Source organism: Ailuropoda melanoleuca, chromosome 5, assembly GCF_002007445.2.
Source record: "Ailuropoda melanoleuca isolate Jingjing chromosome 5, ASM200744v2, whole genome shotgun sequence".
In the NCBI taxonomy this organism is placed as follows: Eukaryota; Metazoa; Chordata; class Mammalia; order Carnivora; family Ursidae; genus Ailuropoda; species Ailuropoda melanoleuca.
In genome coordinates, this window is record NC_048222.1 from 69,088,968 (window position 1) to 69,109,235 (window position 20,268).

At 35.6% G+C, this 20,268-nt stretch overlaps 1 protein-coding gene across 1 annotated transcript in view; it reads left to right on the forward strand.

Moving 5' to 3' along the window:
• Positions 1–20,268, forward strand: part of AQR (aquarius intron-binding spliceosomal factor) — a 94,563-nt gene that overhangs the window by 26,300 nt on the left and 47,995 nt on the right. Inside the window, exons 10-15 of the mRNA XM_034661200.1 lie at positions 2,409–2,473; positions 3,658–3,774; positions 5,310–5,423; positions 7,028–7,131; positions 15,621–15,723; positions 18,722–18,842. Of these exons, the coding sequence (XP_034517091.1) occupies positions 2,409–2,473; positions 3,658–3,774; positions 5,310–5,423; positions 7,028–7,131; positions 15,621–15,723; positions 18,722–18,842 (624 nt within the window). The remainder of the gene's footprint in view (positions 1–2,408; positions 2,474–3,657; positions 3,775–5,309; positions 5,424–7,027; positions 7,132–15,620; positions 15,724–18,721; positions 18,843–20,268) is intronic.

Consider the following 20,268-nt stretch of genomic DNA (forward strand, 5'->3'; position numbering starts at 1 on the left):
GTATTTATATTTTTGCATCAGAGATTGTAGCTTTTTTTAAACTAAAATACAACAGGATTACTTATAAATGCCGACCTTCCAAGTAATATTTTACAGCCGAAAACCATACTTACAATCCAGCAAGGAATAGATTCTAATGCTGTCCATCACCTATACTTGATTTGAGGCCTAAGATTACTCCCAGCATTGGTATAAAAAAAAAAATTGTCATATGCTAATAATCTAAGTCGCTTAATAGTAGTATTTTTAAGTCTTCAGTTAAGTGGCTTAAATCTAGGAGGAAAACTGATTGGGGGGGCACAAAAGGTAGAAATGAGTGCTTAGAACTACTAATACCTGTAGTAATTAGGGCCATAAAAATTGACATCTCTATGCAATGTTAATCTTGGGTCATCAGCAAGGTTTGAAAATCAAGTAACAACAGCAACACAGGACCTGCCATAATTTTAACAATCTACAAACCACCAGCTGTTGCCTTAGTTTACTTATTGCCAGAAAACAAAATTTCTTAGATTGACCTTGAGCTTTAATCAAAATTGTTAACTCTCTGGCACAGGAACCAACAAGATGGTGAAAGTAGTGTGCCAGTTCAGAGAGGGTAAAGATGGATGAATTATATAGTGAGAAAACAGAAAACTGTTTTTTAAAAAAATAAGGATTATAGTTTCATTTTACAGCATCATGAAAAACAACATATCCATATCAGTTGTTATAAAGGAAATCTGTGTAGGTTGATCTGAGATGTCAGGACTGCTGTCAGAAGAAAGGGAAAAAAATCCCACAATATACGTAAGAAGCAAATAATAAGGATATCTTGGTGTCTGAAATTGGTATGACAAGGTTTCAGCTCTAAACAGTATGCCCAGTAGGGCCAACTTCCATAAAAACATGCAGCTTTATTCACCAGAGCTCAGAAGCTGAGTGGCAAGCATCATGTTCTAATTTTAATTTTAAATAGGTCATTGCTAGTAATTTTCTCAAACTATAAATAAAAATACAGAGTATAGAGTTTGCTCACTTTTTAAATTTTGAACAAAAATATTTTTTACAGTAACAAGAATAAAAAATAGCAGAGGACTAGTTTGAATGGATTTAATTTATAAGTTGCTCCTTTAAATTTTTTAGTTTCAACATCTGTGTGACTCAGACTATGTCTCAGAAAACCTGGATTCCAGTTTTAATCAGCCATTATTTTGTTCTACACTTTTACCAGGTCGTTTTTTCTGGTTTTCACTTTCTCACCTGGAAAATGAAGAGTTAGAATAGGCATTCTCTGAGGTCTTTTCCAGCTATGAAATTTTATGGTTATGTTATTTCAAGGTCTGGATTTGGAGCATGTGTTAACTAGAAAAGTTTTACTTAATATTTCTATATATTAGTCACAAAAGTATTCACATTTCTTTCTTCAGATAAAACCTTCTGTTTTTCTGTATGCTACACGTAAATTAAATTATGTGGATTTATTTAAGCATTGATAGGTTAAATGTAAGCACTGGGATTAGTCGCTGCTGGGAGTCCTTAGACTAAGCAGCAGTGGGGACCCTGGAATTATCTTTTAATTGACACAATCTTGGCAGGATGGTTTAGCTGGTAAAATGGTAGACTATTACCTGGCATTAGAAAAAAACAAAACAAAACTTGTACTCTAAAAGTTTATCATGTTACACGGTTATGATTATTTAAAAACAAAAGTAAATGTTTTTAAAAAACAGTACATTAATACTCATGAATAGCATAAAATAAGGTGATTTAAAAATATTGTATTGCTCTGTCATTGACATTTTAATATCAAAAGTAATATATATATAGTGGGAAAAAGCTCATAATAGTTGTCTCATTAATTAGTTTGGTGCATACCTTTCACATCCATTTTCTTTGCATTCTAAAGATTATCTGTCTATGTCTGCATGTACACATATTCTGTATATGTTTATGTATATGAGAGAAGTTCTAGAAGTTTAGTGTGTGAAAGCAAGAAGGAAAGTGGGTCAAGAACTGAGGAAAAACTGCCTGTTTACTTTTGTTTTGTTTTACACTCCCTTTTTAGTTTTTGTATCACTTGGTTTTTTCAAATCTAGTCATTTAATACAAGTCATTTTTTATGACTAATTATTACAGACATTAGTAGATCTAAGCACTTTTAAAATATTTTTGCAAACCTGATTTTTAAAATGTGTTTCTAACCCAAGATAGGTTTTTCATTTTCTTATATTTGTAGAGCTAAACATAAGGGTAAGTCCTGCCTTTTTTGAAATATAGATTGGGTCCTTACTCTGCATCATGATCCTGTCCTGATGAGTAAGAGACAAATGACAGTTTCAATAACTGAATAACTGCCAGTTGTAAGATATAGTACACTGAATGGCCTAAGTAAGAAAATTCTAACATGTTTTCTCCGTTATGTCTAGAACCAGTCACTATGGACAAAGTTCATTACTGTGAAAGATTCATTGAACTTATGATTGACCTAGAGGTAAAGAATGTGCAGTGACTCTTCTGTTACTTCATCTTTAAGGGGGATAAGGTTAAGCATATGACTACATGAAATATATGAAGTATTTCTTCATTACTTCAAACTGGCCTTGGGTTTTTTACCTGTTTCTAGGTGTAACAAAGAGAGGCAAGTCAAAAGCAGTTGTCCCTCGAGGTTTTCGAATAACTGTCAGATGGCTGTTGTTTGTAGAAAAAAATATGAATATAGTGTAGTTATTGAACATGAGTCTAGCAATAGCTTTTTATTTTCTATCATATTTTAATACCCCATCATAGAGGTTTTTGTTCTTGGTTTGGTTTTTTCCCCCATCATAGAGTTTTAATAGCAGCTGAAGTTATGGGTTTATGGCCATCTCTTAATAATCTCACTTGTCTAAATGTGCCTAAATATTGTTGATGAAAAAAGATGTAGCTGCTATTGTCAATTTTTTAAATTAAGATTCTTAAAGAAGATTTCATATTATTAGGTGCAAGATTTTGACAGAAAGTTCAGATGCAGAGTTGGTGTAATTCAGATTGAATTCATTTCCTTTCCTTTCCCTCTTTACTGCAGGAAATTGAAAGAAAATCCTTTGTGTTCATTTCTTATCTGGAGAGAGGGGGTGGTTTCTTGACATAAGGATTAGAGTATTGGGCTAGCAGCCATTCATGAGATCTTTATTCAGATTCTAGTTCTGCCAGTAACTAATTTATAACCTCTGAGGATCTCAATAACCTCGTCTATAAAATGAGGATATTTGATTAGATTAGTGATTTTCAGACTGATAGCAGTATCTCGGCATTGTCTTGCTGACTGTCATGAGGGGGATATGGGAAGAAGATATGGAGAAAGAAGTCTCCACATAGGGGTCCCCAGTCCCTTTTCTCTCAGAGTAGCACCATTTTTACATCTATACACAATACGTATTGGGATTTTATGTAAGATTTTGTTTGAAAACTACTGGCTTATATATCTGAAATTTCTTCCAGTGCTGGATTTTATTTTTAAATGTTGCCACTAAGTTTATTTACAGCATTGTTCAGACCCCTCATTTTGTGCACCGTGACTTTTGGGAGACTAGAGGGCACTTTGTATGTGATTGACACTTCTAAGCAAAATAGTAAATTTTACCTCTAGCTGCGGAGAACATACAGACTTATTGCCCTGGTGTTTCTTTGTTCTAGGCCCTACTCCCCACAAGGCGCTGGTTTAATACCATCCTGGATGACTCCCACCTTTTGGTTCACTGTTACCTTTCCAATCTTGTTCATAGGGAAGAGGATGGCCACCTTTTTTCCCAGGTGAGCATTGATATATCTGAACTGTGTTTTCATTTCTAAATTGATCTTTTTTTTGCCATGTAACTAAGAATACCAGTGGATGATATAAAGGAAATCTTGCTAAATATTGAATTGAATAATATAAATTCCTAATTAGTCATTTTAAAGTAAAATCAAGTCTTAATATAGAAAATGAGTGAATGAAGAGTTTTTGTTAATCATGTGATTTTATTGTTGGACTAAATTATGATTTTGGCAATGTAGTCCCACATACTCATATATTTTATGTTGGTAACCACCGTGGAATACAATAGATGATGAGCATTAATTTCAAGAGAACTATGCCCTAATATTATGGCTGTCTTTCCATAAGATGATGGTGACAGAGACAGTTGATAGCATGGATGTGCTCATTTGCTACCTTGGGTAGAAAGAAGTATTCCTATTTTACATTTCCTGTTTCACATCTCCTTTTTGGGAGAAAAGTCTTCTAACAAACTTCTAACCCTTGCCTTTCAATGAGATCATACATGGAGATGTAATTTTAGTGTGTTCACGTATTCTTTTAAGAATTCTCTCATCTTTTTTTTTTTTTTTTTTTTTTTTTTTTTTTTTTTTTTTTTTACAAGCCAGGGGAGAGGCAGAGGGAGAGAGAGAGAATCTCAGGCAGCCTCCCCGCTGAGCGCTGAGCCCCACTCGGGCGGCTCAGTCTCACGACCCTGAGATCGTGACCTGAGCCAAAACCAAGAGTCGGACGCTTAACTGACTGAGGCACCCAGGCACCCCAAGAATTCTTTTATCTTATATCTGTATTTTTTCTCATTCTCTTATTAAATTTCTATCCAGTGATTTGCCACATATATTACAACATATTAAAATTCTCATATCTGATCTTCCATAGATTAGAATTAAGAGTAATAAAGATTTGGGGTGAATGCAGCCAGTAGACTCTTGATGCCATTGCTACAAAGGGAAAGCAGGCCTTCATTAGCAGCAGTAACTAGGCCAAAGAAAGGGCTCGATGGCCATGGAGACTGATGAGAAGAATAAATATCTTAGCTTTCCTCACCTTGCTGCTTTTCCCAAAAGAAGCAGTACACAGAGGAGAGTATCTCCAATTATGAATTCCGAAACCCTCATTCAGAAAATTCTGTATTAAGTGGCATAAGTAAAAGTCCTTACGGGTTCCCCCTTCTGGTCTAGTTGTGTAAATTTGCAGTCATGGAGTTTGTGTTTTTTCCATTAGTGTTTGGCTTCCTTTGATTAGATCCTTAATGTCTGCTCATTATTGAGATTGCAGCTTAAGTTCCTCTCTGTAGAAGTAGACTATGTATATGAAATAGACTTCAACAGTTTATTTACTAGACTCATACTTTATTCTCAGACAAATAACACGTTTGGTATGTTCTAACGTATATGTTACAGTGTTTATATTCCAGAGTTCTTCAGCACCTCGGAGAAGTTACATGGACTTGTTTATTCTTTATAAGAGTTTTTGTTAATGGTTTCTTGTTCTTATGTTCAGACAGTTTAGTAATGTAAATGTATCCTTTCAGCTTTTGGACATGCTTAAGTTCTATACTGGTTTTGAGATTAACGACCAGACTGGAAATGCTCTGACAGAGAATGAGATGACGACAATTCACTATGACAGAATTACTTCTCTCCAGGTAACTGTAATGCACTGCAGCCTGCGATTCTGCTCCGTCAAGTTGGGTCATGTATAATTTAGTTCATGTAGTACAGGTAGAAGAAAGTACTAATTCAATAGTGTTTTCGTACTGAGCTTTTTAAATATTGCTAATTCCGATGAATCCATGGAAAAAGTGGCTTTCTTCAGTCTTGAAAATCCAGGTACTGATATTTGACACTCAAATTTTCTATCAGTTATTAGACCAATTTGATGTATATACTTACCACTTTGATTTTATGAAAGAGTATTCCAATATATTGACAAAGCATGTGTGAACATTTTGTACATTTTAAAAATAAACACATATAATGGGACTGCAGTTTGCCAGTACAGCTCATCTGTGTCAACAAAGTACCTTTGTTTGTTTGTTTTGTATTACTGATCTCATCTTACTCTTACTCTTTCTGGTGGGAGAAAGGAGCTTTTATTTGTCACGTTGAAGAAATTCAGTTCTTTCTGTTTTGAAGAGTCTTTTCGGGTAAAGGTTCAGTCAAAATTGTCTTTCACGATCAACTCCACTATCTCACAAAGATACTTGCCTCTCCCTCTTCTTTCCCAGAATGCCATCTGGGTATGTGGAGGCACCATGATAGTCTCATTTTGGCATAGGACTGATCTGCACAGTGTCCCGGCTCCGATGTCTTTTCCTGCTCTTCTCAGAGCAGTAGTGGTTTTTTTTGTCCTTCTGCTTCTGCCCTTGAAGTGACCACAGCTGGTGTGGCATGTGGTCTGCTCTCTTGGTACCAGGCAAGGCATGATGATAGTTCCCAAGGAGTTTGGCTATCTCCTTGCTGATGAGGCTCCAACGTTGCGCTTAGTGGTTGCTAGAGTTCTCCTGAGAGCTGACTCTCATTCATTTCCTAGCTTAAGCAGCTCACTGAGACTTAGGTTGCATTGTCATTTTGCTACTACTTGTAATAATCTCATGGCATCTGAGCAATAACCTTGGCAGCTTGTGGTGCCATCTGTCATGGGGCATGTGAAAACTTCTGGATCTTCTCCGTGCAACATGGGCATTAAGGAAGACTAGAGGTGTTACCTTATACACTCTTACCCAGTCACTGTAATGCTATTTCTGTTTTCTTGCAGCTTACCCCATGGTTGGTTGGGGGTGTTACCCTGAGAGGTCCTGTCTTTCCAGAGTTCCAAAGTAAAAGCACAAACCACTGCACTTCTGAATTCTCCCTCAAGCTATCTCTTCAGTGGGAATTTCCCTTGGAACTTTCTTTTAGTTTTGTTGGGCCAGTTCTTGATAATAAAGTGTATTGTTTTATTTTTCTCCCTCTGTGTCAGTGAAGCTAGCTTTCATGGCTATTTTCATGTATGTTCAAAATACAGCATTAGAAATAAAAAACTGAACATTGACTGGTTTTACAGTCTTGTTGGAATAATTCTAGTTTTTTCCCATTCTATTGAATGCTTCTGGCTAAATAAGGCAGAGGTCACATATGAGAAGCATATAAGAGAAAGAGAAGTGCATTAATATTTTTAAAATATTATTTTTATTATGTAGCATATAAATTGTAGTTGATTGTATTAATATGTAGGCATTAGTTACTGATTTTTTTTTCTCCTTTCTAGAGAGCTGCTTTTGCACATTTCCCTGAGCTCTATGATTTTGCCCTCTCAAATGTGGCAGAAGTAGATACTCGGGAATCTTTGGTCAAGTTCTTTGGACCTCTTAGGTAAGTCAACATGAAAGAACTGAATTTTAATTTTCTTTTTGCTTTTAAACATTTTGTACTACTAGGTAGTGAAACTTATTGTACCATTCTGTTGACAACTAAAACTAGTGCTTCTTTCTAGCAGTTGGTATCTTTAAGTCACTTAGATATAATTATTGATCTTCTATTTTGGGGGGCAAAATTTATATTTTTCATAACTTAAACATTTTTCCTAAATCATAAATTTTTTTAGAGTAGAACATAAAACTGATATCCCATCAATTATAACATAAAACAGAAACCAGTAAATGGTCATATGTGATATTAGAAGATGAGAAAAATTTGTATGTTTAAAATTTATGAAATTAGTAATATTCTTTGACACTTAGCTAATATACTATTTTGAAAATGGTAATAGTACATTTATGTACATGTAGGCACTCTACTAACTGCATAAATAATCCTCAAGACATTCATTTATGTGAGGAGTAGGTACCATTTTTGAAATAAGGTCACTGAGACACAGAATTGATAAGTCATTTACCTAGATCAAATAGCAAGTAAGTGGCAGAGCTAGGATTCCAACCTCGGTGGTCCCAATTTCAAACCTAGGCAGTCTAACCTTTAACTGTACTCTTTTATCTCCCCATTGTCCTTAATTCTTGGGAGAAATTATGTTTAGTTCATTGGCTATTTGAAATGAAACAAACTTGGTTTCAACTTGAAAGTTGGTTTGTTTGTTGGTTTTCATAAGATTTAATAATGACTCTTACAATAACACAAAAATCTGTTTCATAAAATTCCATTGGATGATATACCATACTATTTTTTAATCACTCTCCTGTTGACAGATCTTTACTTTCTAAATTTTTGGCCATTACTAACAGTATAGTAAGGAACAACATTGTTTCTGTATCTATATAGAAATTCTTGGTACTGATTCCCACAAGCAGTATAGTTGACTTAAAGAAGTTTAAAGTGCTAAATTTCCTTTAAAAATATATATCAATTATATCAACAGCATATGAGGATTTATTTCTTCCCCTACCAACTAAGTACACTAGTCTTTCATTTTTGCCAATCCAAGAGTAAAAGAAACCTCATTGTTTTACTTTGCATTCTGTGATTATATTGGGGAAATTGAGCATCTTTCTATTTTTCTTGGCCATTTGCATTTCCTCTGTATTATTTGGTTTTTGGGTGTTGAGTTTAATAGATTCTTTATAGATTTTAGATACTAGCCCTTTATCAGATACAGTATTTACAGATACCTTCTCTCATTCCATAGGGTGCCTTTTAGTTTTGTTGATTGTTTCCTTCACTGCGCTCAGAAGCTTTTTATCTTGACAAAATTCATTATTGCTTTTGTTTCCCTTACCTCCAGCAACATGTCTAGTAAGAAGTTGTTCAAATAGCTTTCTGCCTGGGTTCTCCTCTAGGATTTTGATGGTTTCCTGTCTCACATTTAGGTCTTTCATCATTTTCTATTTATTTTTGTGTATGATGTAAGAAAGTGGTCCAGTTTCATTCTTCTGCATGTTGCTGTCCAGTTTTCCCAACCCTCACATTTAGGTCTTTCACCATTTTCAATTTATTTTTGTGTATGATGTAAGAAAGTGGTCCAGTTTCATTCTTCTGCATGTTGCTGTCCAGTTTTCCCAACACCATTTGTTGAAGAGACCATCTTTTTTCCCATTGGATATTCTTCCCTACTTTGTTGAAGATTAGTTCACCATATAGGTGTGGGTCCATTTCTGGGTTTTCTGTTCTGTTACATTGATCTGTGTGTCTGTTTTGTGCCAATACCATACTGTCTTGATGACTACAACTTTGTAATATAGCTTGAAATCTGGAATCACGATGCCTCCAGTTTCATTTTTCTTTTTCAGGGTTTCTTTGGCTATTCGGGATCTTCTGTGGTTCCATACAGATTTTAGGATTGTTTGTTCTAGGTCTGTGAAAAATGCTGGTGGTATTTTGATAGGGATTGTATTAGATGTGTAGATTGCTTTGGGTAGTGTAGACACTTTAACAATGTTTGTTCTTCTAATCCATGAGCATGGAATGCTTTTCCATTTCTTTGTGTCTTCTTCAGTTTGTTTCATAAGTGTTCTATAGTTTTCAGAGTACAGAAAAGATCTTTAGTTGGGTTTATCTCTAGATATCTTATTATTTTCAGTGCAATTACAAGTGGGATCGATTCCTTGATTTCTTTTTCTGCTGCTTCATTATTGGTGTATAGAAATGCAACAGGTTTCTGCACATTGATTTTATATCCTGCGACTTTGCTGAATTCATGTATTAGTTCTAGCAATTTTTTGGTGGAGTCTTTTGGGTTTTCTACAGGGAATATATCATCTACAAATAGTAAAAGTTTGACTTCTTCATTGCAGATTTGGATGCCTTTTATTTCTTTTTGTTGTCAGATTCTTGAGGCTGAGACTTCCAGTACTATGTTAAATAGTAATGGTGAGAGTGGACATCCTTACCTTTTTCCTGACTATAGGGGAAAGGCTCTGTTTTTCCATTGAGGGTGGTGATAGCTGTGGGTCTTTTTTATGTGGCCTTTATGTTGTTGAGGTATGTTCCAACTATCCCTACTTCGTTGAGGGTTTTTATCAAGAATGGATGCTTATTTTGTCAAATGCTTTTTCTGCATCTATTGACAGGATCTTATCCTTTTTCTTATTACTATGGTGTATCATATTGATTGGTTTGCAAATACTGAACCACCCTTGCAGCCCAGGAATAAATCCCACTTTATCGTGGTGAATTATTCTTTTAATGTACTGTTGAACTCGATTTGCTAGTATTTTATTGAGAATTTTTGCATCCACGTTCAGCAGGGATATTGGCCTGTAATTCTCTTTTTTAGTGGGGTGTTTGTCTTGTTTTGGAATCAAGGTATTGCTGGCTTTGTAGAATGCGTTTGGAAGTTTTCCTCCATTTCTATTTTTTGGAACAGTTTGAGAACAATAGGTATTAACTCTTCTTTAAATGTCTGATAGAATTACTGTGGGAAGCTATCTGGCCCACAACTTTTGTTTGTTGGGAGATTTTTGATTACTGATTAAATTTTTTGGCGGGTTATGGGTCTGTTCAAATTTTCTATTTGTTCCTGTTCCGGTTTTGGTAGTTTGTAAGTTTCTAGGAGTGTGTCCATTTCTTCTAGATTGCCCAATTTGTTGGCATATAATTTTTCATAGTATTCTCTTACAATTGTTTGTGTTTCTATGGTATTGGTTGTGATCGCTCTTCTTTCATTTGTGATTTTTGTCTTTGTGGGTCCTTTCTCTCTGGCTAGGGATTTATCAATTTTATTAATTCTTTTGAAGAACCCTCTCTCAGTTTTGTTAACCTGTTCTTTTGGGGTTTTTTGTTCTCATATAATTTATTTTTGCTCTAATCTGTATTATTTCCCTTCTTCTGCTGGCTTCAGACTTTATTTGCTGTTCCTTTTCTATTTCATTTAGGTGTATAGGTTTGTTGAGACTTCTCTTCCTTCTTGAGGAAGGCCTGTATTGCTATATACTTCCCTCTTAGGACTGCCTTTGCTGCATACCAAAGGTTTTGGACTATTGTATTTTCATTTGCTTCCATCTGTTCTTTTAATTTCTCTTTAATTTCCTAATTAACCCACTCATTCTTTAGAAGGATGTTCTTTAACCTCCATGTATTTGAGGTCTTTCCAAATTTTTTCTTGCAGTTGACTTCAAGTTTCATAGTGTTGTGGTCTGAAAATACGCATCATATAATCTCGATCTTTTTGTACTTGTTGAGTGACTCAGTATGTGATCTTTTCTGGAGAATGTTCCATGTGCACTCGAAAAGAATGTATTCTGCTGCTTTAGGATGAAATGTTCTGACTATATCTGTTAACTCCATGTGGTCCAGCGTGTCATTCAAAGCCCTTGTTTCCTTGTTGATTTTCTGTAGATGATCTGTCCATTGCTGTAAGTGGGGTGTTAAAGTCCCCTACTATTACTGTATTATTATCAATGATTTTCTTAATGTTTATGATTTTTTATTTCATTTTTTAATTTAAATTCAATTAATTAACATATAATGTATTGTTGGTTTCAGAGGTAGAAGTCAGTGATACATCAGTCTTATATAATACCCAGTGCTCATTACATCGCATGCCCTCCTTAATGTCCATCACCCAGTTACCCCATCCCTCCACCTCTCTTCCCTCCAGCAACCCTCAGTTTGTTTCCTGTGATTAAGAGTCACTTGTGGTTTGTCTCCCTCTCTGATTTTATCTTGTTTTATTTTTCCCTCTCTTCCCCTATGATTCTGTTTTGGTTCTTAAATTCCATATGAGTGAGATCATATGATAATTGTCTTTCTCTGGTTGACTTATTTCGCTTAGCATAATGCCCTCTAGTTCCATCCACAGTGTTGCAAATGGCAAGATTTCATTTTTTGATGGCTGAATAGTATTCCATTGTGTGTGTGTGTGTGTGTGTGTATCTCACATCTTCTTTATCCATTCATCTGTCTCTGGATATCTGGGCTCTTTCCATAATTTGACTGTTGTGGACATTGCTGCTATGAACATTGGAGTGCAGGTGTCCCAATGGATCACTACATTTGTATCTTTGGGGTAAATCCCTGGTAGTGCAATTGCTGGGTTGTAGGGTAGTTCAATTTTCAACTTTTTGAGGAAACTCTTTATGTTTATTATTAATTGATTTATATATTTGTGTGCTCCCAAGTTGGGGGGATAAATATTTACAATTGTTAGATCTTGATGGATTTACCCCTTAATTATGATATAATGCCCTTCTTCGTCTCTTGTTACAGACTTTGTTTTAAAATCTAGTTTGTCTGATATAAGTATGGCTACTCCATCTTTCTTTTGGTGTCCATTAGCATGATAGATGGTTCTCCATCCCATCACTTTCAATCTGCAGGTGTCTTTGGGTCTAAAATGAGTCTCTTGTAGGCAGCATATAGATGAATCTTGGTTTTTTAAAATCCATTCTGATACCTTATGTCTTTTGATTGGAGCATTTAGTCCATTTACATTCAGAGTGATTATTGAGAGATATGAATCTAGTGCCATAGCGTTACCTGTAGAGTTGGTGTTTCTGGGTTGTTCTCTGGTCCTTTCTAGTGTTTGTTGCTTTTGGTCTTTTTTTCTCCACTCAAAGAGACCCCTTAAAATTTCTTGCAGGACTGGTTTAGTGGTCACGAACTCCTTTAGTTTTTGTTTGTCCAGGAAACTCTATCTCTTCTTCTCTTCTGAATGACAGCCTTGCTGGATAAAGAATTCTTGGCTGCACAGCTTTCCCATTCAGCTCATTGAGTATATCCTGCCACTGCTTTATGGCCCACCAAGTTTCTGTGGACAGATCTGCTGCGAATCTAATCTATCTAACCTTGTAATGTAAGGACTTTTTTTTCACTTGCTGCTTTCAGGACTCTTCCCTTGTCTGTGTATTTTGTGAATTTGACTATGATATGTCTTGGCAGTAGTTGACTTTCGTTGAATTTAATGGGAGTTCTCTGTGCTTCTTGGATTTTGATGTCTGTGTCCTTTCCCAGATTAGGAAAGTTTTCGGCTATAATTTGTTCAAATAAACCTTCTGTCCCTTTTTCTCTCTCTTCATCTTCTGGGACTCCTTCTAAAAGGTGGTTACTTTTCTACTTGTAGACTGCAGTTTTTGTTCTCTCAGACCTCCAATTGATTTCTTGGGTGTTCAGCATGATTTGATAACTATCTAGCTGTGTTCAAGGGATGAGACAAGCTTAGGGTGCCCCTACTCCTCTGCCATCTTAACTCCTCCCCTGTAAATCTCTTTAATGTCTGGCTTAATCAAGGACAGTTGGATTTGCAGATCTGCTTCTGTGTTTCATTTATTGTGAGATACTGTTTTGGTTAAAGTAAATGAAGAAATTCTCTTATGCAAAAGGGAAATATATTTTAGGGGCACCTGGGTGGCACAGTGGTTAAGCGTCTGCCTTCGGCTCAGGGCGTGATCCCGGCGTTCTGGGATCGAGCCCCACGTCAGGCTCCTCCGCCATGAACCTGCTTCTTCCTCTCCCACTCCCCCTGCTTGTGTTCCCTCTCTCGCTGGCTGTCTCTATCTCTGTCAAATAAATAAAAAAAATCTTTAAAAAAAAAAGGGGGGGAAATATATTTTAATAGCCTTTTCAAAGAATTGTGATTATTTTTCTTTGATACTGTATCACAATTTGACAAGTGGTAGTTTCTTAAATGTTAGTTTCAGTGTTGTATCTGAAAGCATATTAAGGAAGTCTGTGCAATTAAAATGAATTAATTTTAGAAATGGAGATATTTGCCTTGCTTATGGATGAGAGGACTCAATTAAGGTATGAAATCTGCCCAAATTAATCCATAGGTATAATTCAGTTCCAGTTGGAATCCCAGCAGGATATTTTCTAGAAATTGACAAGCTTATTCAAAAATTAATACAGAAAGACAAAGAGACTAGACTAAACAAAACCATTTTGAAAAAGAACGAAGTTGGAGGATTCCCACTACTTAATTTCAAGACTGCCTATATAGCTACATTAATCAAGACATTGTGGTATTGAATAAAGGACAGATAGACACATAGATCACTGGAACAGTAGAGTTGAAAATAGATCACACATATATGTTAGTTGATTTCTGACTAAGATGCCAAAGCAACTCACTGGAGAAGGTAATCTTTTCAATAATGGTGAAACAGTTGGACATCTATATGCAAAGTATGAAACTTGACACATACTTCACATCATATACACAGACTAACTCAAAATTAATCATAGACATATTTATCAGAACCAGAGCTAATAGGACATGGAGGAGAAAAGTTTTGTGATTGTGATTTGTACAAAGATTTCCATAGACCCCAGAGCATAATCCATGAAGAAAAAATTGATAAATTGACTTTATCAAAATTTAAAACTTCTACTATTTCAAAGACATTGTTAACAGAATGTAAATACAACCCCAGACTTGGAGCGAATATTGACTGAACACATATCTGATGATGGACCAGTATCCAGAAGTCTCAGAACTCAATAATAAGAAAACAATTTAAAAATAGCTAAAGATTTGAGCAGATACTGCACCAAAGATGATACATTTCAATAAGGCCACAGAAAGATACTTAGCATCATTAGTTATTAGAGAAATACAAATTTAAATCATAATGAGATACCATTACATGTCTATTAGAATTGTAAAAAACATGCATTGTATTGACTTTTGATAAGGATGTCGAACAGCTGGAGTTCTCATACATTTGCTGGTGGTAATTCAAAATGGTAGTGCCTCTTTGGAAAAAATGCGAGTTTCTTGTAAAGTTAAACACCCATTTACTACACAATCTAGTGTTCTCACAGATACACCAAATGAAAATTTATGTTCATGCAAAAGTCTATGGGTAAATATGTATAGTGGCTTTATAGTTGTCAAAAACAGCCTTCAGCTGGTCAGTGAATAAACACAGTGTGCTACATCTGTATGATGGAGTACTACTCAGCAGTAAAAAGGAACCAACTAAAATGCATGCAATATGGGTGAATTTTAGTTGCATTATGCTAGATGAAAATAACCAGTATCAAAAGGCTATGTATAATGTATGATTCCATTTATATTACCTTCTGGAAAAAGTGAAATTGTAGAGATCAAAAACAGATTAGTGGTTACCAGGGGCTGGGATAGAGTGTGTGAGGGCCTTTGGGCAAAGGTGATGAAACTCTAAGTAATGGAAAGCTGTTCAGCTCACGTTGGTGAATGCACGTTTTCCAGAATTCCAGTTTTTCACTTGGAAGTTCAAATTTTGTCTTTGGTAACAATACTATCAGTTGTTTTCCTTAAAGTTACTGGTTTATTTTGTTCAGATTTGAAAATTTTTTGCCATTTACTCAAGTCTGAATAACCATGGTTTGTCATTAGTTCTTTCAAGTAAAAATTGTGTGTAAAATGTGTAGTTCCCATCTTGTCACACAAAATTTTTTAAAAACAGATACTCAAGAGTCCAAATTTAATTACATTAGTAATAAATTTTAAGTAGCAGTTTACTTTTAATTAATACATTAATATTACTGCTTCATTAAGGGCATTCTTAAGCAAAAGTGGCTTCTTTTCTCCCTCTGCATGCGGCCATAAGGAATGCTGTGGCTCCTTATAGTCCTGGTTGGTGCCACTGCCTTCACCTGTGCCAGCAGTTTTACCCACCACTGCTTTTCACTGTGTATGTAAAGATAGTGAGAAAAACAAACAAATAATGTCTTAGTATTAATAGAGAAAAGTATTGTTCTTGCAGACTTACTAGAAAGGTCTCAAGGACCACAGGGGGTTTGCAGAAGGCACTTTGAGAGCCTGTATTAAGGGGGCTGACTTTCATTGCTGATTTTTTTATTTGCTGTAATATCATAGGATTATATTTGCTAGGTAAAACTTTTTAATCAGTCTATAAAATTTTGTGTTTCAAAAGTGAAGTAAAATAAGTTAATAAAATATTCTGATCTGAATATTCCTTATTCTGCAGTTCAAATACACTCCACCAGGTGGCATCATACCTCTGCTTGTTACCAACTCTTCCTAAAAACGAAGACACAACTTTTGATAAAGAATTTCTTCTAGAATTGCTGGTAAATATTAATGTTCTTTAAATGTTCCCTGTCTTAAAGACATGGATTGATACAAATTTTTTCCTGGACTAAAGGTTAAGTAGGTCATTGCTACCTGTTTTACAATTATATCAATCATTTAATTTTTATCAGATTTCTTATCCATTAGATTTCTTAAGTCTTTTACCTTTTAAAACTGCTTTATGGCGTGAATTCATTCTATGCAAACATTTATGAGCAGCTTCTGTGTCAGGCACTGGATTTGGGCTTTAGGGATACATAGATAATTGATACCATTCCTGCCTTTTGGAGGTCATAGTTACACACACACACGGGTAATATGTATGCATTCATATCTGTCTGTTTATTTTAAAAGTTATTTAAATAAGGCACCTTGAATATTAAAGCATACCTTTATCATTAGAAAACTTAAAAATATTTAGAAAAATTAATTTATCACTGACTTAGTGGTTTAAGAATACTAAGGGATTTTTCAGTCGTTTTGGAAAATAATGGACTTTAACTCAAACTAATACTTTTTATGGAAGGTTTTATTTTTTAGTGCAGTTTTAAGTTCACAGAAAAAATTGAGAGAAAGGAATATACTTTATTTTTAGCTCTAGTAAAATAATTCATATGATGCATGAGTAATTATATCCCCACTATCAATATCTAAGTTGTTTGCAATGTTCACTTTTACAAATAATGATGTGATCCTCACACATGCCGCTTTGTGCCCATGTGTGGACATTTAGGAGGGTACCTAGAAGTGAAATTATTTGATTGAAGCACGTGCTTATTTAGAAGATAAGATGCAGCCAAATTATCCTCTGAAAGATGTGTGTTCCTACCAACAGTGTATTAGAGTGTGTCTCCTTGGGAGAGGAAGAAGCAGGCTCATAGTGGAGGAGCCTGATGTGGGGCTCGATCCCAGAACGCCAGGATCACGCCCTGAGCTGAAGGCAGACGCTTAACCGCTGTGCCACCCAGGCGCCCCTAGAGTGTGTCTCCTTAAGCTCGTACCAGCCCTGGATGTTAGGAGTCATCCCAATTTCTGCAGTTGTGTGGGTAAAAGAAATAATAGCTTGCTTTAATTTTTTGTTTTCTGTCTGCTGTGCTATAGGTTGAGTAGTTTTTAGTTTGTTTTTTTATAACTCTACAAACATACACTGTGTGGGTGTGTATATGCATTTTTTTACAAGTATGGAACCATAATGGGCACACAGTTTTGTGACTTATATTCCAAGCTAATACTTATAATATAGGGTGTAAAATACAGTCTCTTACTGTACAGAAGACGATAATGCTAGTTTTGGGGAAGTAACCAGAAGCTGTTGGTAGCAGGTGTTTTAAGCCTAATGACAGGTGTTTAAGTGCCAGTTGGAGAGAAATTCTTAGAGTTTTAAGTTTATTTAAGTATGGGAAATACTTTTTTTATTGATATGTTTAGTTACGTGAAATGTATGTCTTAGGTCACCATCTTTGCCTTCTTCTCATTATTTCTGACTACCAATGCTTTCCAAAAATTCCTAGTCCTATTTTCTGACAACATGAAATCTTTTCTCATAAGTCAGGTTTGGGGAATTAATAATAAATCCTTACTATACAAAGAAATGAGGATTTCTTTAGGAATCTTTCTAATGGAAAATAGGTTTAGGTATAAGGCTGATTCTATGCCTTTTACAGTCTTACGCCTAAGATTTCATCCTTGCAATTTAAATATTTATGCCAAAAAGAAAACATTTTTAAAAATTTACAGCGCTACAGGGGCGCCTGGGTGGCACAGCGGTTAAGCGTCTGCCTTCGGTTCAGGGCGTGATCCCGGCGTTATGGGATCGAGCCCCACATCAGGCTCCTCCACTATGAGCCTGCTTCTTCCTCTCCCATTCCCCCTGCTTGTGTTCCCTCTCTCGCTGGCTGTCTCTATCTCTGTCGAATAAATAAATAAAATCTTTTAAAAAAAAAATGTATAGCGCTACAGCATTATCTTTCATTTCTTCTCTCTAAGGATTTCTTTAGGCTTTGGCTTCTTCTAAAATCTGAATTATGATAAAGAAGTAGAAATATGAGTATTATTTAGATGATATCTCACTATTTTCTTTCCTAAAATAATACTGTCTCCACTGAAGAGAACATGACACATTTTTCACATGTATCATTATTTTAACATGTTAATTAGGTAACAAGCTTATTTCTGTGTTTGAGATAGATGACTATAATATTAACAATGGAAATCTACATAGAGGTCATAAAGTCCAACTCTCATTCACAAGGAAAACTGAGGCCAGGTGTTTTTGTGTGTGGGTTGGTTTTTTTTTTTTTAAGATTTATTTATTTCAGAGAGAGAGAGACAGCGTGAGCGAGGTGGCGGGGGGGTAGCTGAGGGAGAGGGGAAGCAGATTCCCCTCGAACACGGAGCCCAACGCTGAATTCTATCTCCTGACTTGAAGCTCACGACCTGAGCTGAAACCAAGAGTCAGGCACTTAACCGACTGAGCCACCAACTGTTTATTTTTTAATAAACAAAATTTTCCAGATTGTTTAATTAGTAGAAGAATGAAAACTATAATCTAGGACTTAGGGCTTAATATTGGTGAATATTAAGTGCTGTGGTTTTTAAGGGCTTGGCATATGCCAGGCACTTTGGTGCTGTGTATGCCGTTTCATTTTCATAAGAAACCCGAGAGGTGATTGGTATTTTATCTGTTTTACTGAAAAAGAAGCTAAGATCAGGGAAGTTGAAGGAACATGCCCAGTTTTTACGTAGCTCATAAATTAGAGGTACTTGGCATTGAACTCTGATCTGCCTGATTTTCCAAAGCCCATCATAATTGATGCCTCTCTCGTCTTTGATTTATGGAGAAAGTAGAAAAAGGGAAAAAAAACCCTCTTTTTAAGTGCTACCATAACTGAAAGACATGAAAGTTCTCATTCTGTACTTTATGTGAATTTCTTCATAAATTATTTTGATTAAAAAAAGATGTCCTTCTAACTTTCTGCGTGATCCTGTTTTTTTTAGGTATCTCGTCATGAACGTCGAATTTCTCAGATTCAGCAGTTGAACCAGATGCCTTTGTATCCAACTGAGAAAATCATATGGGATGAAAATATTGTCCCAACTGAGTACTATTCTGGGGAAGGTATGGCAGAGAAGTACAGGATTCAGGTGTACCATGAAATTTAGTGTAGAATTTATCAGATGTAACTGAAAATACTCCTATCTGTTACATGCGTTAGGATCATTTTCTGGTACCCTCAAGTTCAGTTTTAAAACTGGAAACTATTCAGTATATTGAATGCATAGTATTAAGGATTTTTTTTTTTAAAGGTTTTATTTATTTATTTGACAGACAGAGAGACAGCCAGCGAGAGAGGGAACACAAGCAGGGGAGTGGGAGAGGAAGAAGCAGGCTCTTAGTGGAGGAGCCTGATGTGGGGCTCGATCCCATAACGCCAGGATCACGCCCTGAGCCGAAGGCAGACGCCTAAACCGCTGTGCCACCCAGGCGCCCCTTGGATTTTTATTAAATTTAACCATGCCCTAATTTGTGTGTGTGTGTGTGTGCACGCGCGCAAGTGCACATGTGCATGTTGCACATGTGCATGTTGCACACGTGCGTGCTGCACACACATGCTCGGACACACACGTGTAAACATATGTTGGGATGATATATGGATGTATATATATCACATACATGTATCATCCCAATATACATATATATATCCATATATCATCCTTTATAAAATATGACCGTAAGCATGAAACTATGTTTTAAGGAGACCTAATAGTAGAAGTTGTTTAGCTCTCATATAATTATATCACTGTAAAAGGCTTTGTTTAGTAGTGTTTTTTCAAAGCCTTTTTTAGAAGTTCTTTTGAATTCCTTGTTAAGCCAACTAATGACCACCCAAAATTGTCATTAGTTAATAATAAACCCTTAGTTTTGATTAAAAGTAGTTATTCCCTGGTTTGTTTACTTATCTGTTTCAACAGATTTGTTCCTAAATGCTTTGTTCATCTGCTAAGGATGAGAATTTGCCACAGTTGAGTGTATGCTGAAGTACATTCTGACATATTTTGAAGGCATATTTAAAAAAAAAAATTAAGGAAATTTTTTGAGCAACGGCATCATTATGAGAAGTTTGGCTATATTATAGACATCACCAGTGGTAATTTACTTAAAAGAAAAAATGGATACTTCAGAGTATCCTGAAGCCATAACTTCAGTAAAGCCAGTGCACCGAAGTCATGCTAGATTTCAGAATAGGCAGTCTTCATATTTTTGTTGTTGTTGTTCTTACAAAGGTCAGTGCCTTGTTTTTTCACTTTTCTAATTTGTTCATGCTAAAAGCATTTATGACCCATGTATGTATGACATCTAACTCTGTCTAATCAGTTCCTAAAAGGCAAATGCTTCTTAGTATTTTGTCTTGTCAGTACAGAGCTTACGTGTCCTTCAACATGTACATAGTCTTACATCTAGCTTTTGGTGCTACTCAGTGATGCTGCTCTGAGTTTAAAATACATTTACTTAGGGGTGCCTGGGTGGCACAGCAGTTAAGCGT